Source organism: Epinephelus lanceolatus, chromosome 20, assembly GCF_041903045.1.
Source record: "Epinephelus lanceolatus isolate andai-2023 chromosome 20, ASM4190304v1, whole genome shotgun sequence".
NCBI classification, from domain to species: domain Eukaryota; kingdom Metazoa; phylum Chordata; class Actinopteri; order Perciformes; family Serranidae; genus Epinephelus; species Epinephelus lanceolatus.
The window spans coordinates 4,485,068-4,512,084 of record NC_135753.1 but is presented as its reverse complement, the minus strand read 5'-3'; the positions used below and the strand labels follow the sequence as shown (position 1 = coordinate 4,512,084).

The following is a 27,017-nucleotide window of genomic DNA, read 5'->3' as shown; positions in this document are numbered from 1 at the left end:
GCGTGGTGAATCTGTACACCCCACAGAACATCCACAACTGTGTAAACTTGATTCTGAAAACTAAGGTTTCATTATACCAAAAAAACCCACAAATGACAAATAAGTCTTTTGTCAAAAGAACTTTATTTTTTAGCAAATGTAAAAAACAAAAACTACAAAAAACTTACTAAATAATATACAATAGGTAGATATATAAATATAAACACAGCAGTGTTTTATCTGCAACACTAATAGTGTCCAATTCTTTCCGTTCAGGCGTCCATCCTGTCCTGTGTCCTTTGAGGGTCTCTCATACTGGGATGCCAGGTCCTTTGGGATGTGGATTTTGGGAAAGTCGAGCCTCATCAGGTCATCTACAGTCTGTAAAATATTGAATTTAGATAGAGTTCCTTGTGTTTTTAAATTAAGTGCTTCCATGAGTCCATCCTTCTTGTATATATTTCAAGTGTTGCCACAACCATTTCTTATTTTTTTCTGATGTTATTATGTTGGTAATAACAATAAAATTATTTACAAATTACTGCATATAGGGTCTGTTTTTTACAGTTTTTGCTGAGGGTAAATGTAAATAATAACAGAGTCACCAGGGTCACATGTTGAGTCATTAGATACTACTAGCTCTGTTTAAGGTTCTCCCTCTTTCTCCTCTGACTCAACACGAGGTCTCGTACTTCGTTTGAATCCTATGCCCTTTATAGGTGTTGATGACAGCCGAAAGTCCAAATGAAAGAAAAAGGCAGTGCACTTGTGTAACACAACAGGGTGTCCAACACAACACTGGTTCTGTTTAAATAAATGTTTTGCTTTGTATCGTCGGGGGTTAGCACAGCCCTGATGAGAGAAGTGGGAACAGGTGTGTAGGTGGGCGGGGCAGTCGGGGAAAGTAGGGGAAGCCTGTGGGCATCTGGTTGATGAATGGAAAATGGCAATGAAGGAGCAAAACAGAGAGACAGACTGTGACAGTGACTACATTCACAGGCACACTAATATTTCACTATTATTCTCGATATGACAGTACTCAGATTTGGGTCACGTAAACAGCATTTTCTGTTCAGATATTCCAAATTAGGCCTTTTTCTGAATGAAGCATTTTCTGATTGAGACATGGGATATGCTTATTTAGGTTTTAGGAAAAAAAATTTTGGCCATGTATACTTTTGGTAGCACTTTCCAAGCACTTGGAACAGTTTGAAGGTTTGGGTAGAGATGCATGTCCCAAAAAAACCCAAATGTCTAGCTGGAAGGAGAAACATACCTACTTTAAAACATAATGAAGGACTTGGATATCAACAGGTTTTTGTATATGCACAAATATCCCAATGCCAACCTGAATGAAAGAGGGAGGCTGAGTTCAAACGGTCCAACAAGTTCACCACTGGTAGGAAACTGAGCAAAATGGCACAAGCAGCTCCAAGGGTTCTGCTTTTCTATGTTTTGACATGATAAATGACATGTTAGGGGACGCTAATTGGAGTATACACGGCTGCATGTAAACAAAAATATTTCTGGAATATTTATTTTCTTTTGCCATGTAAACAGATTAGTAGGTATATTGTCTTTTTTGGAATAAGGGCAAAAAATTGAAATATATTGTGCATGTAAACATCGACAGTTATTATGTTTGTATCATGTAGATGGTAAATAAAAGGGGTCCCTGAATAGACCCCTGGGGAACCCCAGCAAAGAAATGAACCAGTCAAGGGCTGCATCTTGTGATAGTTTGAAAAATATTTTGTCTGTTGTGGCACACTTTCAGATGTCTTCCCCAGAATGAACTAAACTCAACTTCAGTTTTTGGACAACCTCAGTTTAAAAAGTGTCACTCTTTGCTGCCACTTTTTAAAGAAACCTTTTTAACATTTTTTTTTCTCTGTTGTTTGGGGAGGAACGAGAGGGCTGGGGATTGCTTAGTTATATCAGGCACCTTGGGAAAATTAAGATTTTGAAATTCGGCACCAATAGACACATTGATCATGTAAATAGATTTGAGTAGTGTTGTAGTACTCGAGATCGGTCTTGGTCTCGAGACCATTTTTTAGGGTCTTGGTCTCGTCTCAGAATTGAGGGCATTTTTACTCGGTCTTGTCTCGGTCTCGGACTGGGCGGACTCGGGTTTTTTGAACGAGACCAGTCGAGACCACCACTGATGCTTTTTGTCCGTGCTTTACTGATAAGAGTGAAAAAGACCATCTCAAAAACCGCTAATAACTTCAAATCATTGGTAGCATAAAGATTTTCCCCAGCTGCAGCTGCTACCTACCCGGTGTCAGTGTGAGTGACTGACACGCCCCCTGCACACAGAGGATGGAGACGGCAGGAGGAGAGGCTGTGTGAACTCAAAGATTTGTTTCTTTGTGCTCTGCAACAACAGAGCAGATAGTGTTTTTGTTGTTATATTTATTTAACCCTATGGGCCCGAACGACGCATAGTGCGTCCAAATTCACACCTGTTCTTCTCTATTGATTTTCTCCACGACCATAATAGCGAGAAACCACGCATATCATGTGAAACAGCGGAATTATAGCTTTCCGACAAGGCCAAGCACTTGTCGGTAGTCCAGTGTTTTCACAGCGAAAAAAAATGATAAAGTTACACTAAAATGATGTATAACAGAGCTTTCATACAGCTTTGCACACACATTACTCTTGGATGGATTACTCCTGAATGCAGGCTCGCACAGAAATGCCACGCATATCACATGAAAGCGCAGGACTAGAGCTTTCTAGTGATACCACACACATCATTGCGCTGTCATCCCATCACGCTATAAATCCAGATTAATTGTCTACAAAATAAAAACCTGACGAATTTCTTTACAACCCATCATACAGATCTTGTTATCAGTCACTTCATATAGTGAGGAATATCGTGTCTTACCACGTCTTAGGCTTGTGTGTGTTTCTCCCTGTCTATCCACATTTGTAGTCCGGCTTTCAAGATGCAAATATCTCCATATTGTCCAGTTGACACTCCATCAAACTTTGTATGACAAGACCAGCCACTTCACCTTTGTGCACCCAGACAACAGTAGCCTAATTATGCATGCATGACAGGGCCGTAGTCACCATATACATTGAGGGGGACACGTGTGCCCCCACCAATCCCCAAAATGCCCCCCCCCCCCCATATATAGCCTAACTGAAACTGAAAAACAAATATTATCTTGGAGGACATCGTTGCACTTGGTTGACTATTTTTCTATTATCTTAGATGTAAATATTACATGTTTCTTTCAGATAAAACACATTTTTGACTTGGGGATTTTTAATGTTTTTACCACAAACAAAACTTATTCCAGGGTCCTCATTTATTTCTGGTCAGTTATGGGTCACCAGATTTGAACTCTTTCCCAACTCTGCAGTCAACTAAACCCAGCTGATGAGCTTGTTAGTTAACAAGATACAACATGTTTATCAGACAGACTCTGGAGTTGTTCTAAGGTGTTTTTTTGTTGAACTGTTCCTTTAAAGCATGATGCAAACATTGAGAAAGAGACAAAGGGAGGTGGACGACCTGTTGACTGAGATAATTGAGTCAGTTTGACCCTGAAAGTTAGAACAGTTTGTCTAACCACACACACACACACACACACACACACACACACACGCACTGCTGAGTCAGCAGAAACGTGGAGGCAGAGGAAAGATGGATGAAGAGGATTTGAAAGATACGGTTTCTTCATGTTCATCTTGTTGCTCTGATTAATTCGTGGTTTATCTCTCTGAGCTGTAAGAGGGCAGCGTGACAATTTTCATCATGCAAAAAACACAGCAAATAGATCTTCTTCTACTTACCACCATTCTGCAGGCCTTTAAACCACACCTTACAGAAACGCTTTCAGCTGTAGCTGTAGTCTGTAATGGTCATGGCTCAGAACACAGACAGTCATGCTAGAAAAATGCAAACAGGACTAAATGTCAGAGAGGTGGTGGAAATGAACCGGTACACTTGGGTGATGAGGGGAAATGGGAGGCAGGTGAGTATGAGGGAGGGGGGAGATCAGGTGATGACAGGAGGACAGGAAGGAGTGGCTGGGTCTGGAATGATATGAGCATTAGGAGATTTTTTCTAATTTTAACTGATTAGATTTTGGTGGTTAAGAGTTAGGACTACTGTGACCTTGCACCCATCTAAGTGTGATATAAATTTGGCACAAATGTCCACTTTGAGTTGAGGATGGATGGAAGTGATTAGATTTTGGTGGTCGAAGGTCAAGGTTCAAGGTCACTGTGACCTCACAAAACATGTTTTTGGCCATAACTCAAGAATTCATGGGCTAATTATGACAAAACGTCACACAAATGTCTAATAGGATAAACTGATGAAATGGTGAGATTTTATATCCAAAGGGTCAAAGGTCAACTTCACTGTGACATCATAATGTTCTGCAACACTTATTTTGGCCATTACTTAACATCATATCTCAGGGGAGACATTTGGTCAAATACTGAATTGGTTACTCTAATCTTGTAAATGTGCTGATTGTATAGATCTTCTGTGCTGCTGGGGTTTAAAATGTGTGTGAAGCATCCATGTTTTAAAATTTGTAGCTTCTTTGCAGCAACATGCATATGACTGTCATGTCATGGCGACATATGAATCTGGACAGACATGGATGTAAAGTGTAACCGCAACTTGACTGGTTCGTGGAGGCAAACACAGTAACTCTAGTTTTTCAACATTTGGGGTTCTGGGAGTCTGGGCTTCCTCACCCAACAAATGTATCAGATAAAATGTACAATCAGCTACAAGTTTTAATTTTTCCAGATGTTTAGTTCTGATGTATTCAAACTGCTTTGCAAAGCTGCTGAGACAATAAACATTTGTCTTCTATATGATGAAGACTGCAAAAGCATTTCTACATTATCTTTGGTAAATCGACCTGCATCTGCATAGCACCTTTCTAGTCATCCAACCACTCAAAGCGCTTTTTACACTATTAGTCACATTCATACACTGGTTCCATACAAGGTGCTACCTGCTACTCCGTTTTTAACACACTCACACACTGATGAAAGCATCATCGGGAGCAGTTTTGAGTTCAATAACTGCTGATCTTCTGATTGGTAGATGACCTGCTCTACCTCTGAGCCACAGCCGCCCATGCCTTTGTAGCGAAACACACACACACACACACACACACAGGAGCACTCCTTTCATGTACAGTGTGCCGTACAGCAGCTGAGGACGCCATCCAAGAAACAATCTGACAGATCAGACCTGTTCCTGAACAAACAGCATTCTGTGTGTGTGTGTGTGTGTGTGGTGTGTGTGTGTGGTGTAAATTGAACGTGTGAAATTGTCACTATCAGTGTCTCTTTCATGCACACAGATAAAAGCTCATCATATCTGTTTATTATTACAAGGTTCCCACAGTCCTGGAAGTCATGGAATTTCACAATCACATTTTCGAGGCATGGAAAAGTCATGGAATTAGTAAAAGCCCATTGAGTCATCGATATTTACAATAAAATATCGAAAGTATCTAAGTATCTAATATCTTTTCTGTAGCTGACAACGTAGCTTTTATACGTGTCACTGTGTGAAAACATTTTCTTTATCTTCACGTAGATTTCTTCATTTTCTTCCCACGGTGCGTCTCTCTCTTCATGTATGCCCTCTAGCTGACATTATGTTTAAATAGAGCCGGAATCTGATGTGTTTGAAAAAGGACGGGCAAAAAAACCCCCAATTTTTTCATTATGGATCCTTGAAAAGTCCTTGAAAAGTTTTGAAGTTTCATCCATGAAAATGTGCAAGAACCCTGTTATTACTGGTAGTGCTAGTGCTGTCCATATTAACCGTAGTTATTGTCATAATGTTGTTCATCACTGCAGCAACACTTGGCTTTCAACCCCTGATTCATCATTTATAAGCAGAATATGAACACAAAGCTGCTGGAGGATATTAAGGTGCCTGATTGCTGCAAATTGCATTAAAACCCTCCTCCTCCTCTTCTTCCTCATCACTCAGTGAAATATGATTCATTCAGTATGACTTCTCATTATCTCTGATGTCCATCCAGAATAAAAGTCTATAAATTCACTTAGAAATCAGAAATCAGAAAAAAGAGGCTGCAGAACTTATCATGTTTTTAGGTTTTCTTCAGTCTTCCAGTAATCCAGTGACAGTTGTCTGTACATCCGTCAGTACACTACAAACAGGAGCTGCTTTCACATCAGTCAGCACAGTGTGAGTGGAGAAACACTGCAAACAAGTTCAGGAAAATGGGGCTCAAGTTGCAGCTCACTCACTGACTGACAAATGCATCACAAAAACATGTGACTTTGACACATGGCTGCTGTGCAATTCCTGTTTCAAACCGGTGTTTAACATTGGTTTCTTTGAACCATGACTGCCATCATTCTCTAACATGTAGTTCTTACTGTAACCACAACAACCATAACAAAGAAGTAATTTTAACCCAAACTATGATTTTCTTTTCTGCATTGCGTTTATGCCTAGACCAAACCAAGCCTTACCCAGAGCACTGTCACATTATGAAACTGATTTATTTTGTAATAGTTTTGGATTTCAGATCAGAAAACACTATGTCTGAAAACATGTCATGTGACATTGCTTCAAGATTTCATGATACATGACCACAGGTGGGGGTAGGTCTGACCTGTTATCACTGATCAGACTGCAGTTATAACCACATCGGTCTGTTAATGGCTCTGACTATTATTCTTACTGGACTTAGTAAATATCCGCCAAACTAGAACTTGATGCCATGCAATTTGCCTCAGTGATTTACTTTCATGGAGAGGCTGTAACATTTGCTGTCACTCCCTGACACCACAGCTCCCTGTCTGTTTCTTTTACACCTTTACAGGGATTATTTCTTACTAATATTGTGGTTTTATTTCCCAGTTAATGTAGGGTGTCTGCTGGCTACTGTTAGCTAAACAAAGTGCAAATGCAAGCTTAGCTAATTGACAAACAAAGTAACAAGTACTGGTAACGGATTAAAGTGCAGATGTATGATAATTTGACAATTAGCACCACCTCCTGATTATATTAGGGAACATTATAGAGCTGGCTAGCATTAGCCTTCCTTATAATTATTGAATATCATTAATAGTTTCAAGTTTGGTTAGTGATATTGATAATCCTAACAGCAGTGCTATCTTGGAGCAAACAGGGGCTTGAGTTGAGTTATATGCAGCTGTTGAACACCTGTTAGAGACCAAAAACAAGGAAAAAAACGCACACATTTAGATATAAAACATCAGTCAACAAAACCTAATGTGTGTTTTTTAATTTTATGGAAAGATTTTTCAGTAAAAGTTGAAAGAACAAAGATATGATGGGTTATAGTGTGATTTGAATCCAATAGAACTGACACCAAAGTCTGGCTCCTTGAATGCCGTCACTGACATCATGACCTTTCCTTCTGTTAGAGTTTACTTGCTAAACTTAGGGAAATAAACCAAAAAACAAAGTATTTAACCAACGTTTTAAGTTTATTTTGAAAAAGACAGTATGCATGTAATGAGCAGAAACATTTCCTGTCAAAACCAGAAGTATATTTTGAAAAAGACACAATGCATGTAAAGAGCGTAAATTGACACGCCACCCTTAACATCTAAAACTAACACAGGAGTAATTAGGAGAATAGTCTTTGGTCATTTAAACAGATCAGTGTTACAGATGTAGCAAGCGCGATTTCATTGTATAGGTGTCTTTATTGTACAATGACAATAAAGACTATTTTATCTTATCTTATCTTATCTTATCTTATCTTATCTTATCTTATCTTATCTTATTGTCTTTTTCAGAATAAGAGCAGAAACTGGAATATTTTTTGCATGTAAATGTAGGGAGTGAAGAGGCACAGAGGAAAGAGAGGTGGAACAGGATAAAGATGTAGTGGGAGGATGGATGAGTCAAGGAACTGGAGGACAGAAGAGAAAAAGAGGAACTGAGGGAGAAAAGAGAGGAACATAGGGAACAGAGAAGGGAATTAACAAGTGGGAGAGGACAGATGACAGAGGAGAAGAGAGGGAAAGAAGGAGACTACAGGAAAGTAAAGAAAGAAAGTTATTTTTTAAAAGGTTATTTTAATTTCTAATGTTAGTTTTATATTTACATTATAAATAAATATACTCTATGTGGTTCTGTATGTGTGTCCAGATGTGGGCCGCTCCCCATGGGGCTCTGACAAATGGGCTGCCCCCAAAGTGAGCCGTCAGCCAATCACAGAGAGGCAGAGAGCAGTGCAGGCTGCAGCTGTGTTGTCTTTGTGACATCACAGCGGGGAGCCGGCCAGCAGGAATGATGCCAAGTGAAACAAGTTGAGACCAAAGTCATCATCACTTTAGGGACTAATAATCTCTATTTTCATCACCATACTGTTAGCTAGGTTTTTCCTGGTGTGTAACGAGCATTACAGCCTCATGATGGTGGTCAATGTTTTGTTCATACTCTTGGGAAGACGTAGCTAGTCAGTGTTGTCTATTCTCACTTGAACTCTGGCATTTGTTTCCTGCTGAATCAGATCAGGTGTGGTGAGAAATCTGCAGGACAGGCGAGACAAACTCTGCTGCAGGCTGTCGGTCAGGAAGCTGCAGGATTTTATACTCCAGAAGCCTGGACAGAGCATGTCTCTCCTCCTGGTGTTAGACTCATTACTTTTTAAACCCTCCTGACAAACACTTCTCATCCTGTGATGTCACAGGATGGTGTTTTAATTTCATCCTGAACGGTCTGAGTTGTTTCAGAGGTTCTGCAGGAAGTTGCTCACTCGTACAAACGGAGCCTGTAGGGTTTCATTCCACTCTGAGATTACTGAAGTGTCCTGCAGCTGCTGTTGAACTCGTTCTTCTTTGTAAATGTTCCACACCTTCCTACTCCTCCCTGACAAGTCTCTTTTAATACTTCACACAATGACGTCTTATCTGGAAACATTACCTGAGCGACACCTGACTGGATGTAACCATGAAATCCAAACAGGTTCAAATGTTCAATGCCACAGTATGAATTTAGAAAACAAGTTTTCAGGTACCAGTGGTGGAAAGTACTGCGTTTAAATACAATTTTGAGGTACTTGTACTTTACTGGAATATTTAAATTTGATGTTACTTTGTACTTCCACTCAACTACATCTTGGAGGCATATACTGTATTCTTTACTTCACTAGTTTTATTTTCAGATTAAGATTTTACAAAGATTGTAAACCATGGAAGCATCATTATTAAATATCAAAGTACTGGTTCACAACCTTTCAAAACTGTAAACCAAAGAAAGGAAAGTGAAATGTGTTTTAAACAAAATCAGAATAAAGACATGCTAGAAAAACTAACTAAAGCCCCTTTTCCCGCTGCATAAAAACCCACTAACTAACCTACTAAATGTTATGGTAAATGTTATGTATTGTGTTGTAGTACTGGAGTTACCACTAGGTGGTGCTGTAAGAATACAAGTGCTGTGCTGTATATGTTGAAGCTGCACGAGTAAACACTGTTCAGTCTGATTCAAGCCATCTCCTCCTTGAGTCCTATATATTACATGGTGTCAGAAGTGGGATTAAAAAGATAAAAAAGAACCCAGAAGATGAAAGATGGAGCTGCAAAAACCTCCAGGAACGTTGAGCTTAGAAGGGAATCTAGCTGAAAACTGGAGAGTCTGGATTCAAAAGTTTAACATATATCTCATCGCTAGTGGAATAGCAGAGAAGTCGGAGAAAATAAAATGCGCCACTTTTCTCCATGTTGCCGGGGACGATGCCATCAAGGTATTCAACACGTTTCAGTTTGACGACGATGTTGATGATCTGGACGTATTGAAAGATCTGTTTAAAAACTACTGTGAACCTCGAAAAAACCTGACGTACCAGAGACATTTGTTTTTCACGAGGGCGCAAGGAAATACAGAGTCTATTGATGCGTACATCACAGACTTAAAAAACAAAGCAAAAGACTGCGAGTTTGGAGACTTAACCGAGTCATTAATAAGAGACAGAGTTGTATGTGGAATCACAAATGACCAGATTCGAGGCAGACTGCTGAGAGAGCCGGAGTTAACGCTATAGAGAGCAGTGGACATTTGCCATGCTAGCGAGGTGAGCCAAACTCAGCTGAAAAAGTTACATGAAGAAACTGAAGTACCGGTTCAGAAATTATACAAGCAAAAAACATATGGAAAAAAGGAGAAACCACAAGTTCAACCAAAGGCAGAAAAACCACAAGCAGATTGTGGTAAATGCGGGTATAAACATGAGCCAAGAAATTGCCCTGCATATGGCCAAACCTGCAACTCTTGTCACCGGAAGAATCACTATGCAAAAATGTGCGTGAGCCGTGGACGGAAAGAAATCCGACGGAAAATACAAGGTATTGAACGTGACACAGCAAGTGATGATGACATGTTCATAGGGACAATTGAACTGGAACAAAAAGAAGTGAGCCATGTTAAAAAGTTAGACAGCGTGGATGAGCAAACAGATAAAGATGACTGGACTGCAACAATGAACATAAACAACCAGACACTCACTGTACTGATAGATACAGGTGCTAACTGTAATGTCATGTCCAAAAGAGAATTGGATGCACTGAAATTGACTGAAAAGAACCTGGACAAATCTTGCTTTAAGTTAGTGGGCTTTTTTGGGCAAAAAGAGAAGCCACTAGGGCAGAAGACCATTAAATGCCAATACAAAGACAAAGAGTTAAATGTGGACTTTCAAGTCATAAAGCATGATACAAAAGCAATATTGGGAAAGGATTCTAGTGTTGCTTTTGGTATGGTGAAGAGGATATATGGAGTGGAAGAAAAAACACAGACAGACATATTGAGTGAATATGAAGATTTATTCACAGGATTGGGCTGTGTCCCAGGAGTTCACCATATTCAGGTAAACCCAGCTGTTACACCAGTGATTCATCCTCCTAGAAAGGTCCCAGTAGCCCTGAAAAAAGACATTGAAAAGGAATTAAAAAGGATGGAAAACCTTGGTGTCATCGAAAAACAAACTGAGCCTACAGAAGGGTCAGGAGCATGGTGACTGTTGTGAAACCAAACAAGATAAGGATATGCCTTGACCCACAGGACCTAAATAAAGCAATACAAAGAGAACACTATCCTCTGAAAACTGTGGAGGAAGTTGTGGCTGAAATGCCAAAAGCAAAGGTCTTCTCAGTTGTGGATGCAAACCAAGGCTACTGGCAAATCCAGTTGGTTGAAGAGAGCTCCAGACTTTGTACCTTTAACTCACCCTCAGGAAGGTACAAGTTAAAGAGACTTCCCTTTGGAATATCTTCAGCACCAGAGGTGTTCCAGAGATGCCTGTCACAGCATCTAGAAGGACTGGATGGAGTCGTCAATGTGATGGATGACATTCTTGTGTGGGGTGAAGACAGAGAGTCACACGACAACAGACTGAGGAAGCTGTTTGATCGACTGAGGAGCATAAACTTGAAACTAAACAGAGACAAATGCAAAATCGGACTGAGTGAAATCAGCTACATAGGGCATGTGCTTAGCGAAGATGGATTGAAAACTGACATGAACAAAGTGCGAGTCATACAAGAAATGCCTGAGCCAAAAGACAAAACAGAGCTACAGAGATTCATGGGCATGGTGCAGTACTTGGCCAAGTTTATTCCAAATCTCTCAGAAGTATCTGCACCACTCAGGAAGCTGCTGGAAGGAGAACCCACCTGGCATTGGGAGAGTGAGCAACAAAAGAGCTTCACACAACTGAAAGAGCTTGTGAGTAACACTCCAGTGTTAAAATATTATAATGTGGAGAAGCCTGTCACACTGTCAGTCGACGCCAGTTCTGGTGGTTTGGGAGCAGTGATCCTGCAAGAACAACAACCTGTAGCGTAGGGCTCAAGGACACTAACAGAATGCAAACAAAGATATGCTCAAATAGAAAAAGAGCTGCTCGCAATCGTGTATGGATGTGAAAGATTTCACCAATATCTTTATGGCAGACATGTTCAGGTTGAATCAGATCACAAACCATTGGAGACTATTTTTAAAAAGTCACTCCACAAAGCTCCAGCAAGGCTGCAGAAAATGTTAATGAGGCTACAGAAATACAGCCTGCAGGTGACATACAAGCCTGGTAAGGAAATGCACATTGCAGATGCATTGAGCAGAGCCAGCCTGAACACCACGCACATGGCAGACAGGAGGATGAGTTGGATGTGAGCTACGTAGTCCAACAGTTACCTGTCTCAGAAGAAAAGTGTCAGCAGTTCAAAGATGCAATAATAGAGGATGAGGAACTGAGACTGGTCCGACAAACAGTACAGGATGGATGGCCTAAGTCACGGAGCCAAGTTCCAAAGTCAATCCAAAAGTACTGGACTTTCAGAGAGGAGCTGACATATTCTGATGGACTACTGTTCAAATCTCCAAATTGGTTGTTCCTACAAAGATGAGAGAGGAGATGCTGGAAAAAATTCATGAGGCACATATGGGAATTGTGAAGTGTAAGGAACGTGCAAGAGACATCTTGTTTTGGCCAGGCATGGCAAAACAAATTGAAGAAGTTGTGCAGAAATGTGCAGTGTGCAACAAAAACAACAATCCCAGAGAGCCCTTGACACCTCATCCAGTTCCTTTCAAAATTTCAAAATTAAGTGGTACTGCAAGCAAGCCCATCATTATGGCACTTAAGTCTGTTTTTGCCAAACATGGTGTACCTGATGAACTGTTTTCTGACAATGGGAGACAGCTGATAAGTGCAGAAATGCGAGACTTTGCAACCAGCTGGGAGTTCAAACACTCTACCTCGAGTCCAGAGTTTCCACAGTCAAATGGACAAGCCGAGAAAGCTATACAAACAGTGAAGAATCTGCTGAAAAAAGCACAGGAAAGTCTCAAAGACCATTGCTCTTTTGGAGTACAGAAACACGCCTTTGGAAGGAGTAGGCTACTCACCTGCGCAGCTGCTTGTGGGAAGGAGGCTGAAGGCAAAACTACCTGTGTCAAGGAACCTGTTAAAGCCAGGAGTGTACAGACATGTACGGAGCAGACTGATGAACAGACAAAAGAAGCAGAAACGCTACTTTGACCGTGGCACAAGGAAACTCCCTGTGGTGGGAGAAGGAGAAAGAATAAGAGTCAGACAGCAGAACCAATGGCAACCTGCTGTCATACTGAAGAGACATGATCAGCCAAGGTCTGACAATGGGCAAATCTACAGAAGGAACAGGAGACACATTCTGAAAACCAAGGAAACCGCAAGTTCCCCACAACAAGCACAACACGACTGTTGAAAGTGGTCACGATTCTTTGCCACTGACGGAGAGCGGACAGCAGGAACTGAACCAGAACAGAGTGACTACCAAGAAAGTCACATGCCTGCAAGGTCTCCACCACAAACACCAAAGTCATCAGTGATAAAAGAGTCAGTGAGCACTGATAATCATGCAAAAACCTCACGTTTTGGTAGACCTATAAGAGTTCCCCTTAGGTATCGGGGGTAATAGCTGAAACTGTGTTCTGTTAAGTTCTAACCTGTTTTATTGAGAAGAACTGAAAAAAGAAAAAAAAAAATCTAAAGAAAGGGAGATGTTATGTATTATGTTGTAGTACTGGAGTTACCACTAGGTGGTGCTGTAAGAATACAAGTGCTGTGCTGTATATGTTGAAGCTGCATGAGTAAACACTGTTCAGTCTGATTCAAGCCGTCTCCTCCTTGAGTCCTATATATTACAGTAAAGGTTATTATCAGCATTCAGTCCCGGGTGAAATGACTCTGCAGTAGTTATGGGTATTTATCAGCTCCAGCTCTGATCTGCAATGATAGAAATATGACACCTGGGTTTAGCCTCTTTCCCAGCAAGATGCAATGACAGGCTGCCACAAAATACCATCCATCTCCGTCTAAGTAGCGCTCAAACATTGATCCACATTTAGTGGCACCAAGTTTGAGAGAGAGGCGGAATTAGTGAGAAATATATTAAAAAATGTAACCACCATAACATTTTCACTGGCCTCTATCCTGCTTTCTACTGTTTACTAACCTGCTCTCTGGCCTGTCTGTGACATCAAATATGATGCACCACCCACCCACAGAGCAACTGAGTCAGTCTTTCAACAAGAAATAATCACAATCTTTATTGGTTCTACTGAATAACCTATTGTTTAGATTGTAATATAATACAATTATAAGCCTCTTTCACGCATAGTTCCCCCAGAATAACTGTTAAAAACCTTTCAGGCACCTGTGACTTTCACTTTTCACACATACACTACTGTCCAACTCATACACCTCGGATTTAACAGTGTAGAAACACATTTTTAAGTTACCATACTGTTGTAACTGTGTAAATTGAGAGAAGTATATGTTACTCCTTAGGTCCACTAGGTGGCGCGATGATTTCAGTTGTTACCTGTTGGGAGTTAAAACAGAAAGAAAACAAACAGTCAATGCTGTGTACTGTGAGAAATGATGTAATCGAGCTGCACACTGTGTTCGTCAGGAACAAAATAAACTCCCTCATGTTCATTAAGAAGCCTCCCTTGAGTTACTACGCATAAGGAATTTGATTTTGTCATTATATTGTTTTATATATACTGTTTGCTAGTCTTTATACTTGTATCCGACTGTTTGCTACTTTTTGTATTTTGCACCTATCTTTTTTCTTTTGCACCCTACTGTTAGCTACTTTTAACTTTACTGTTAGCTAGTTTTTGTTTTGTTTGTTTTTTGCACCCTACTGTTAGCTTGGGTTTTTTGATACCATACTGTTTTTATGCACCTTACTTTTAGCTTTTCGGACCATGCTGTTAGCTAATTTTTTATATTAGCTAACAGCATTTTTTTTATATATATTACACCTTACTGTTAGGGTTTTTTTTTTGTTTTTTTTGCACCATACGGTTAGCCAGTATTTTTTAAAAAATATCATACTGTTTTTTTTTGCACCCTACTGTTAGCTAGTTTTTATATTTTTCACCTTACTGTTAGCTATTTGTTTGCACCATACTGTTAGCTAAGTTTTTTACTGCACCCTAGTTTGCACCTTACTGTAATCCAGTTTCTATATTTGCTATATTTTGCATTTTGCTTAACATTTGCTGTTTTGCTTTGTTATTTTAGTTCTTGTACATTACACTATTCAAATATTTTGACAGCACAGTCTTGTGATTGGTTCTCTCGCTCCAAGTGAAAGCGTCTTTCGTCAGATGGACATAACCCTTTACTTGCTTGTTCCCGCAGTGTTACTGCTTTCACTCACAACACAGCCAAACCGGCATTTTCCCTGAAATGTTTCAAGGTCTTGAGGTGGGTATGCTGGCAGTGTAGATTTCCCTGTTGCCATTCATACATGACCCCACGCAGAAAGTCTTCTTGAACATTTCAGAGATAGACTGTATGTGTGAAAGGGGATCTTTTCATCCACATCAACACAACATAAATGCAAGAATCTCATGAGCACTCATTTTAAAGCAACTGGAAAATAAAATAACTAAAATAACTTTTTCTTTCATTTGTTTTATATTGTACGTTTCCTCACACCCTGACTTTAAAGGGTTAAGTTATCAGTTTTATATGTTAATATCCTCAAAATTTAACTAAAAACATGCAAATGCCACATAGGCTCTTATTAGGAAAGCATGAATGGTTGTTGAAAGTTTTCCCGTTCACTTCATTTCAACCTGAGAAATCAGGAAAATAGTGGCCATTAGATGAACTGTAACTAACTTATATCACTCTCCCCCTCTCTCTTTATCTATCAGTGTGTCAGGGAATGAGTAACCAGCTGACATTGTTGGGCACCCATGATAATCACTATGACAACATGGTGAGGATGTACTCCAACTGCTCCGTGGTCCTGGAGAACTTGGAGATCACCTACACCCGGGAGCACCAGGACCTGTCCTTCCTCCAGGTCTGTCTCCAGCGCTAAATTTGTGTAGTGTCAAACACACCTTTTACTCCTGCTGATCGTTTTAAAATCATCCATCAGTTTTTGGATTGATTACCTTCCTTCCTTCCTTCCAGCTGCTGGTTTCAGCTCATTTCTATGACACTTCATTTTTCTGTCGGAGTGACATTTTCCCTACTGTAGTGCTGCAGATGTGAACAGGGCGCTTTTTAAAAACTGTCTTTGTGTTGCATTTGAGGACGCTCTGACATTCGTGAACTGATGCCAAACAGCATTACCTTGAGGAGCTTAGAAAAATCAAAGCCCGGAAGACAAACACGGACGCTTTGAAAAGAATCGTGGATTTTACAGAAAGTTGCAGCGAAGCAGGTCAAAGCGTCTTTCACTGTGTCAACAGAGCGAGTTCAAAACAGTCCCTGCTCACAGCTGTGTAATGTTAAATAATCCCTCTGCAACAAGTCTCACATGAACTGTACAGGATTTCCTTAACCGATCATTGAACATATTAAGAATCAATAGATAGTTATTGTGTTTAAATTTTGGCATGGGCCAAACACTGTCCAGAATCCAAGTAAATGAGGCATTTTAGGCAATAAATACAAATGGTTTGTTGCTCTTCAATGAATGGCAGATAATAATAATACTTACTATATTTAAACAGAAAGAGACTGAGTGTACTGGTGACACTGATCTCCTCACAGCAGACTTTAGTCTTTGTTGTGGATTAATATATTTTCAATTAGTTAACCAATAAACAGTAAGTAGTTAACATCCCTAAAATGATGTGAAACCTTTGGCTGCTTCAAAGGAAGAGAATCAGTCTAAATGCTGTTGGGTGACTGTTGGAAAATGATGAGCAAGAATTTAAAATATGTCCACTTTGTAGATGTAAAGTCACTGAGAGCACATCAGTGAGATCTAAAACAAAACAAAAACATACAAAAAACAAACATTGATGATTTCTTCTTTCTTCAGTCCATCCAGGAAGTTGGCGGCTACATTCTGATCGCCATGAACGAGGCTGCCAACATCCCGTTGGTCAATCTGAGGCTGATCCGAGGCCAGAACCTCTACGAAAACCAATACGCTCTGCTGGTGATATCCAACTACAACAGGAACACCTCTTCTGCAACTCTCAACTACACCAGTGGGCTGAGACAGCTGCAGCTCAGCAGCCTGACGGGTAAACCCACACACACACACACACACACACACACACACACACACACACACACACACAAAACCCTGTACTGATTTACTGGTGAGGACCCTCACTGACATAATGCATCCCTCAGCCCCTTACAGACAAGGTAGTGAAAATTCTGTCATGATCTGTTATTATCCATATCTATGTTATTTTAATTTTTAACAATAGTAAGGCATATATAATAGCATTTAATTTTTATTCATTTATTATCATTTTTTTAGTGATTCTTAAGTACAAGCTCATAGATTATACATTTGTAAGCTGGGGTTTAGTGATACTTAAGCAGTAAAGTTGTGGCTTGTTTCGAAGGTTTTGTAACCTCTGTTCCTACGGAGGTAAGTTTACATACAATGGTCAACTATAACTATAAAATAAAAGAATGATTTTCTGAAACATAACATTCTGAGGATTTTTCAGTCAGAATCACTGCAAGTGCTATTATTGGCATTGAGTTATAGAAGTCTGAACACACATAAGGAGGAGTTTTTATGGAGCGCTCCAGGAATAAGTCCTAAAGCCAGGTAATTAGTTAGTATGTTAGTGTCCCTGGTTCCCTCGTCTTGAAGTTAGTGGGTTTTTGAATGTGTTTTTAGTTAAATGTCTAATATAGATTCTTTTGTTAACTCAAGCTGAAGAGACTTTCACGTTTTGTTCTACAACACAAAATACATCAGTAAATACCCCACTGGGAATTCTGAAGCTTTTATGTGTTTTAAAAAGGTGGTTGCTAACAAGTGGCTAAATGAGACTACAAAACATCATCAAGCTGAACATGGCTTTACAGCTGTGTTGCAGGAGAGATGTTCAGTCATGTGACTGTGATGTAGTTTGTTTATAGCCTAATGTTAGCTTTATACCACTGGCAAATGTATTTATGCTGCAAAAATCATAAAAGTGGTGTTCATTTGTGAAGATTATCTTGCTGAACAAAATGTGTAAGTATCATTAACTTGTTTGTCACAGAGCTTATTTTCTGCAATTAAATCAAATCCCATAGGCTTTTTGATGAGGGAAACAAGGCAATGACAACTTCCATATTGGCCTATGGAAAAACATCATCCCTGGAGCACTCTATTTCAGCCTGAATATTTCCTTGAAAAGAAATGCCTGCAGATGACTATAACTGGGACTTATTGGCTGGAAAACAGAGTGGGACCACAGCATCAAGCCTCACCTAGTCCGAGTTCAAAGTAGATAACAATGCCACAGAAAATGAATATTTTACACATGGTTTTACCAAGGGTATGTCTAGATTCCCAAAAAAGGACATTTGGAGACTCCAAAGGAATCTTGGTAACCGTGGTCACATACTGAGGATAAAAAGGCTCCTTGTCCTGATTCTAACCTGAACCTTAAAAGCGAGTCTGAACCCTCAAACAGACCTTTGAAGGTGAGGACTGGCCAAAATGTCCTTGCTTTCCATAAAATGTCCTGACTTTCTAGGTCTAAAACTCACATTGGTTCTCACAATCATAGATATATAAGTACTCACACTCTTAAAATATGAAGTATACAAACCTACACACACAGGGCCAGAGAAAGTTTCCCCAGCAAATACACAGAGCTGGTGAGTAGTTCAAGGGGCCTTGATTTTATGGACTTCCAGGGCAATTAAACAGAACCAGTGAGTAGTACAGGGACACTCAGAGTCTTGAGCTTCCAGTGAATACACAGAGCCAGAGGGTGTGAGAGCAGTGGTGAAGTGGTAGTTGATTAGGGGGGTGTAGTACTGGGTAGATGGGTAGATTACAGAGGAGAAGTGGGTATACTCTACTAAATATGTCAATGACATGTTGGCTGATAGGTGGGTATACTTTAAAGGACTAGATAAAGAGGTGGGTATACCTTGTTGATAAGAAGGGCTGGTTACTTTTCATGGCACTATTTACTGCTCATTGTATTCTGCTTAATTTCATTTTACAAGCTGCTGATGAGTGTCAGGGATGTTGCCACGCTTGCTGTACTGGCAGCAGGCCTGGGAGGGTGGAGGTGGGGTGGAGATTGCACACTATTTAGAAATCTTCAGTCAACACCAGATTGTACTCTGGCAGCAGGAAATAGACCGCACCCTCACAAACTTTGGCTGATGACGTTGATGTTTCACAGTGCGTATTCACTCTGTCAGCGTGAGATCCAGCAGTGTTAACTAGACTTAAAGTGTTTTGTAGCTCTGCATCTGAAGCTGGAGGTGGTGGAGGACGTGATGGAACTTGAGTTGTGGTTTTGATGTGTGATATAATTAAGTTTACCTGTAGCAAAAAAAAATTTGAGATGGATCTTTACGCACAATAATAAATTCATTCTGTAGATTTATTGAAAATTTTGAATTAAAATGAAGTTTTGTCTTCCAATACGGCATTAGCCTGCGACCCTGTGTCTTCATATGAGGACATTACATTTTGGGTTTGCTCCACCTTATACTTAATTCTGCTTAACTTTGACCTGCTGTCTTCATTTGTGGACACTTTTTCAATCTTATGGAAGCAGGAGCACAATAGATCAGTGTACAAACAAGGAAAGCAAAAGTGGACAAGGCAGAAACCTGATCAGATTTTGTGATCAAAACTTGTTTATTTCATAATAATAATAATAATAATAATAATAATAATACATTTTATTTGTTGGCACCTTTCACAACACCCAAGGTCACCTTACAGATAAAAGATAAAATACAATAGCACAAGAGATACATATAAAAATACAAAGAGAATACAATGTGGCTAAATGAATAGATAAGGAGAATAAGACAGTTGAAGGACAGAGTGTTATAGGGAGTAGGAAATTTTAAAAGGTGTGTTTTGAGGTGGGAATTAAGGGGTCAGTAGAATCCAGAATGCGGATGTGTAGTGGGAGTGAGTTCCAGAGTCTAGGTGCTGAGCAGCTAAAAGCCTGGCACCCATTGAACTGAGTGCGCATATGGGGGAGCCTGGTTATGGAGAGCTTTGAATGTTAACAGGCGGAGCTTGTATTGTATCCGTTGTTGGACAGGGAGCCAGTGGAGGTGAATGAGGACTGGTGTGATGTGATCTGAGGACTTGGTACGAGTGATGATTCTGGCAACAGAGTTCTGGATGGATTGTAGACGGTGAATGAGTTTATGTGGTAAGCCAGTGAGGAGGGAGTTACAGTAATCCAGGTGAGAAGTGACCAGAGCATTTATGAGGACTTCAGTGGAGTGTTGGGTGAGGGAGGGCGAAGTCTGGAGATATTGTGGAGATGGAAAAAGGACATGACGAGACGAGATTTGCAGACAGGAAGGTTGACATCAAAAGTTAAGAATTTGTGATCTGACAACGGAAGTTCTTTACCAGAAAGATTAAATGGAACAACACCAGAGCAACAGATCAGGTCCAAAATATGACCCTTATTGATTGTTGGAAATGCAACATACTGAGTGACTTCAAAACTGTTCAGGTTGGAGATAAAGTTGTTGGGAACATAATTTTAGGTCTCACACGGCGGCACCAATTATGTTGGGAACATAAATTCAGGGCGTCACACTGAGGCCCCAATTATGTAGGGAACAACAATATTAGGCCTCACCAAGGGGACACCATTAATGTTGTAAATTGGCTATCGGAAATAATTAATAATTTTTGATAATAATTAATAATTATGTTGAATAATGTGACTTAATTAACCTTTAAATCACCTTGTGGGGCACCATTCCCGTAAAGGGAAAATGATAGCCAGTTAAAGATATCAGTCTCATAAAATACGCTGAACTATTAATTTAGAATTTTGATTAATAATTAAATTAATGACAATAACCAAAATTAACAGTAAAACTGTGAAGGATTTCGGGGGTTCTTGACGCAGCAATGGCAGACTATTCATTCACTCTTGTGCAACATTAAACAGACAGCAGGTATGATTCCAAACAATTATATTTATTCACAAAGTAAGCAAAGCAAAACCAAAACACACAAATTCTAACTAACTATATACAAGCTTGGTGTTTATATGTGTGTGTGTGTGTGTGTCTGTGAGAGAGAGAGAGAGAGGGAGAGAGAGAGAGAGAAAGACAAAGGCGGGTGTGGTGATCAAAGAGCCGTTTGGCCTACAAAACAAAATGGCTGACAACAGAGAGCTACAAGATGGCCAAATCAAAGCTGGCTTCAGATCGGGGGAGGTGTTTGTCTGACCGTGTGGTCAGGACAAAGACAAAGGAAGAGAAGCGGGAACTTTGAGTTGCCTCTTTGAGTGTAGCTCTGTTGAAAGCCTATTTGTTGATGAGTCTATGTGGATGTGATTTGTGTTGCAATATTGGTCTGGATTCGTGCAGAGGCACAGCAATCACTCAATGACAGCATTAAATCACATACAACAAGTTAAACAGTCTTGCTTAGCCTGTAAAGCTGTGATAAAGCTATGCCCAGTTGTTACGTTACTGATCCTTGAGTGAATGGGAAGAAAGAGTCAGTTGGTGGTGTGCTGCTTTGTTAGCCGGCGGAAGAAGGCTAGAAAGAGCTGTGGTTACAGATGCAGTCTTTGACGTGTCCTTTGTTTCAAAGGTGAAACTCTGAGCAAGCTGGTCACTCGAGGTCTTTACAGAGTTAGACGCTGGATGCTAACTCACTTGGTTCTCCTTGTTGCTAGAAAGCTAGTTGCAAACCTTGTGCTTGCAAGTTTAAGTTCTCTGGTTCAGGTTTGCCTGTGTCTTGAGCATGGGCAAGTCGTGGTCCAAGAAAAAGAGAGTCTGTGAGCAATTGCCCTCCCTTCAGTGGGTTGGGGCAATGGAGCAAGGGTCTGGGTATCTGGTCTGGTCCAGGCCCAGCTGAGAAGAGAGGTGTGGGCCCAAGTAAAAGAAAGATTGTCTGAAGGGAACAGACCTTGTACAGATGCCTGTGTCATCACAGAGTCACATGTCACTGTCAAAGTCCTGTCCAATCAAGTTTTGAGACTTGTGTCTCACTGAGGTGTGAGTTGACCTCCTGTAGAGATGAATGTCAGATAGCTGTCTTTGTTTGAAGATCAAAGAGCATGCAGAGAGGAAAAGCCTTCACATGTCCAGTTTAGATTTTAACAAATGACAAATCATCTGTGCTCCTGTGAATTCCAACAAAGTCTAATGAGAAAATGTCCTTGGGATTGTCAACATGAATATTAAAATCCCCAGTTATAATTATATGTGGAGTGATGGCACATGGATCTGTTAAAATAGATGATAGTTCAGTGATGAAGGTGGAATGATGGGGACAGGACAAGGACAGGGGACTATTTTCAAACTGTCGCGATAGATCAGCGCGAGGCCACCGGAAGTGCATGGTTTAGCAATGTAAACAAACACGTGCAGCAGAGACTGATTTAAATGAAAAAAGTCATTACGTCGCTGCCAGGTTTCAGTAAGGCAAACAATGTCCAAGTTAAAGAGCAATGTTGCTTTGTTCGTGAGGGACCTGATATTGAAGAGGGAGAGTTTAAGAGTGACGTGGGAAAGTTTCTGAGTCCGCGACACAGGGATTAACACAGAGCAGTCAACGGACCTCCTAACTCGGTTTGGCTCACATGATCTCAGCGTCCAAAAGGAGCGAATGACGCGACTGTTGTCATCCCCGGTACGAGGAGTGTTTATTTGTTTATTTGTTGTGAGGCTGGGAGAAAAAGAGAGAGTGGATGGACAGGTGTGTGAGGTAGATAGTCAATCACGTGCGTAACTCACAGTGTGCTGGAGGTTGGAAGCGAGCATGCGGCATTCCAACATGCTCAGGTGAAGACTGTCTCGCCCATAGAAGGAGGGACGGTCCCAGAATCAAAGTGGATGAAACCCATATTATATGTGCTGCGCAAACAGATTGGAGCCAGGTATGGAGGTAAAGAATCCTGCTAAAACGGCCTGTGCCATAACCCAGTGTGGGGAGTGGGCCAGAAATAAAAGCAGACTTTCCAGAACTATTAAGAAGTTTAAAAAGATGAAAAAAATGAACTTTTGTCAGCTCCGATTGCCCGCGAGTGGTGTCGTTCCAGCCGCAGTGGACGATTACTTTCGTGATGGGGGGGGAGGGGGTGCTGACTCCAGAAGACCAGGACGTTTTTCCAGGATGTCAGCTGTCGTAGCCCCGGGGAAGCAGTGAGTGACTGCATTCGCGGAATGGATGTGCTGAACGATGGAATCACCGACGACCAAGGCAATGGGGGGGAGAGAGGAGTGGGTGCCTAGTTCACAGCAGTATGAGAGGGGACAGGAGCAGCAGCAGCGGCCATCGAAGAGGCCAGGTGTTCACCATGAACCACATCCGTCCAGAGTGGCAGGTGTGTAGACAGGTTTGGTGGGAAGTTGGAGGCTGAGACCTTAGGTCTGGCTCCAGTCCTGGACCGCATAGCGGCTGGTGATGGGAGCGCCATCGCCGCAACTGCCGCAGGAGGCGGCGACGCATCTGGAGGTGGAGGAGCCGCCATCGCTGCTGTCGTCGTTACAGCTGTCACAGCTGGGACGCAGTCCAGTTCCACATGAGGAGAAGGAGGAGCACCAGACACTAGAACAGCCATGGAGACATCAGCAGGGTGAACAGGGACATCAGCTGGTAGCATGGCAAAGCGGTTTGTCAGGTTGAGGGACGGAGGCACGACAGCACGGGGATTCCCCCTCTTACCTCTGACCGCCACCACTAACCAGGGAGCCTGTGAGCTGGGAGTTGAGCACGAAGAGGGCCAGCGGCATGGTGATGAAGGGTCCCAGAGGATGGTGTTGGCAACGACTGAGTTCATGGAGGAGATGACTTTTAGACTGTGTGGCTGCAGTGTCGATGAATTCGGAGAGGAGAGTCTTTTTTCCGGAGTTCATCTGAGAGCCGTCTGATGTCCTCCCTGAGGTGAGTGATGTGTCTTTCTGCTTTTTGGCAGTCCTTCCAGGGCATGTTGGATGGTGAGGTGCATGGTGCCATGGCTGGAGCAGATGGAGGCTGGGGAAACAGAAAACAGCTCTGGCAGCAAAGGTGTTTGTTTATGCTTAGTCGACTTGCGGCTAGCTAGATCGCTAGTGTAGCTTCAGTGGGAGGCAGTAGAAACTTACACACAAAGACTCCAGTTGGAGTGCACGGCGTTTAAGTGGCATAGAAACAGGACGGTTTGGATTATGAGAGGAGGCGAAACTTACCGGCACGGGCCCAAGTACTGGGCCTGGTGAGGTGGGCTAGGTGGTTGCCGGCTGACAGGAATTTTCCCACGCTGTCAAACGCAGGCAGATCAAAGTGCATCTTAAAAGCAGAATTCAACGGCTAAGAAATCCTTTGAGCAGTTAAAAACAACTGGTATCCAAAGGGTAGGCAGTTAAAAGCAACTATAAAACAGAATCAAAATGCTATTTTGCTTATTTATGCTTAATAACATTTTTTGATTGATTTGATTTATCATCATCTCGTTTGAGGACGTTGGGACTTGATTGTAGTCTCATTTGAGGACATGGGGACTTTATAATCGTCTCATTTGAGGACACAGGGACTTAATTTCAGTCCCATTTGAGGACATTGGATGTTCATTAGCATCTTCTCTGAGGACATTGGGACCTTTTCATCATCTCGTTTGAGGGCATTGGGGCTTTTTTTTTAAGTGTTGTTTGAGGACATGGGGACTTTATAATTGTCTTGTTTGAGGACATGGGGATTTTATAATTGTCTTGTTTGAGGACATGGGGATTTTATAACCGTCGCGTTTGAGGACACTGGGGCTTTATTATTCATGCAGAGATAGTTACCAAGAGTATAAATAGTTCTTGCATGTGGTACAAATTAGGTTACACTTATTTTTTACTATTTATTTTTGTATGATTCATTTCCAGGACATATTTCTGTGTTAAGAGCAGGAACACTGCTGAATGCAATAGTAGGAGACAACTTGGAGGTGCAAGATTTGTTTAATTGATGCTTATATTGATATTGGATTATTGATTTCTTCTTTAGATTTATTGAAAATATAAACTGTAAATTAAATACAGCATAATCTGAGTGAAATATTCAAACACAAAGCATCAGCCCATTAAATTAAATAAATCCTCTTAAATCCTGAACCCTTTGACTTGGACCTGGAGAGGACTGATTCCATGACTTATTTCTGAACTCTATGATGCTAAAACTTCACCATCTTCTCCTCACAGAGATTCTGAAGGGAGGGGTAAAGATGACCCACAATCCTTTGCTGTGTAACACTGAAACCATCCAGTGGTGGGACATCCTGGACAAAGCCAGCAATCCCAGCATGCTTTTCAAAACGGAAACCTTCACACGTAAATGTAAGTAGAACTAAATGGACACACAGTCCTCCATAATAACAGCTCTCTGTAAGAAGTTTGAGCAGCTACATGTGAAGTTTACTCCAGAGGATTACTGCTACCTGTGATAGTGGATTGTAATATGGAGTCAGAGTATTTCTACCATCAGCTGATTTGTCACTATTGAATTTTACCGCCATCTACTGGATTTTAAGATATATGACTTCGATTTCACCGAGGTCAAATGTCCTGTCTCACAAGTTTAGCGAACCCAAAGAAGCCAGGGGTGAAACGTGTTGTTCGCCCTTAATAAAATCACTTTAACTCAGTTCAGTGTGTGTAGTCCTGTCTCACAATGTTAACAAAAGTGACAAATAATTTGTCAGGGAGTCTGACTAATAACTGGAGAACAATCAGTCAGGTCAGTTGAAACCTAGTTTACTACTACAGTGAGTAGGTGGAACATTAGTAACACCCATACAGACATGTTTTCTAGTCCCTGTTAAGTCTGCCAGCCAACATGAGCATCATACTTTCTAGAGAAAGGGGGTGTCCCAAACTAAGTAAATACCCTAGATATAAACACAAAACTGCTTAGCTGGCTCAGTCTTGTTATGACTGAGATCTTGAGATCTGAAAAATATTATTTCACCATGTACAGATTTAGTTCACACATCCACAAAGTTCACATGTATTTTTAAGCTAGTTGCACCATGTCAGTGGCACAGCTGATGGAGGATGCCAGAGGATTCCAGGCATTTCCAATAACTCAAGCGCATTGTGAAGTCCAAAAGTCAAAATGAATTAAAAAAAAGATAGATGTAATCACTTCCAAAATTCACAGCATGTTTTAATCAAACAAAATATTCTGCTCCAGTCCATATTTGATGGTGTTCAGCTTTCAAAAACAACATTTTCACTGCGGTCACACTCTGGCTGTCTGCACTTCAGGTACGCACCTGCACTGACAAACAGGACCATCAATTATATTCATTAAAGAAAATAAGACTAACTAACTGAATCCAATTAATCCCTATAAGCCTTTATAAGTATGATAGAGAATTTCTGCAAATACAGTGGATAAGTACAAATTCTGAAATTGTTTTATTTAAGTGTAATATTCTAAACATTACTCTAACAGGTACAGAAACAGCCCATTATGAGAATTTGTTAAATCATTTTTTATAAGATATCCCAGTAAATCATTTTTAGGTGGAATTTTGCTCATCACCCTTTCAGGTCATTTGAAATAACGAACAAAACATGTTTCAGATTTGTTAGTTTAATAAATGTTGACTTCCAGTTTGATTATATCTGGCTATATATTTTGACCATTGTGACTTTTTTTTTTTTTTTTTTTTAGATTTTAGCCCCATTACATGAACACATATAGAGCATGTGTGATATGTACTAAAAACAACAGTAGTTTTGTGTTCTTCTCTTCTTCTCCCACCCATTCATTAAAATGAAGTCCTGCCTATGGATCAACATTAACATCAAAGCGATCCATTCTGTAGCAGTGGTGTAGTCTTGGTGTAGTGTTTGCTCTGGCAGTTATGTTGCCATGGAAATGGTGGAGTAGTATTTTAGTGATGAGCTTGGTGTGCTGATTTGAGCACATTCTAAATGTCTTGTTGACTGTGTATAATATGTGTCTTTTTCCAGGTGAGAAGTGTGATCCTGGGTGTGTAAATGGTTCGTGTTGGGCAGCAGGACCGGATCACTGTCAGAGATGTAAACTAACACTCACTT

At 40.8% G+C, this 27,017-nt stretch overlaps 1 protein-coding gene across 1 annotated transcript in view; it reads left to right on the top strand.

Annotated features, from left to right (window-relative positions):
- The window catches only part of LOC117264749 (melanoma receptor tyrosine-protein kinase-like), a 108,414-nt gene that overhangs the window by 36,995 nt on the left and 44,402 nt on the right, over window positions 1-27,017 (top strand). The window contains exons 2-5 of the mRNA XM_033638964.2: window positions 15,704-15,855; window positions 16,828-17,035; window positions 25,152-25,286; window positions 26,931-26,999. Coding sequence (XP_033494855.2) covers window positions 15,704-15,855; window positions 16,828-17,035; window positions 25,152-25,286; window positions 26,931-26,999 — 564 coding nt within the window. The remainder of the gene's footprint in view (window positions 1-15,703; window positions 15,856-16,827; window positions 17,036-25,151; window positions 25,287-26,930; window positions 27,000-27,017) is intronic.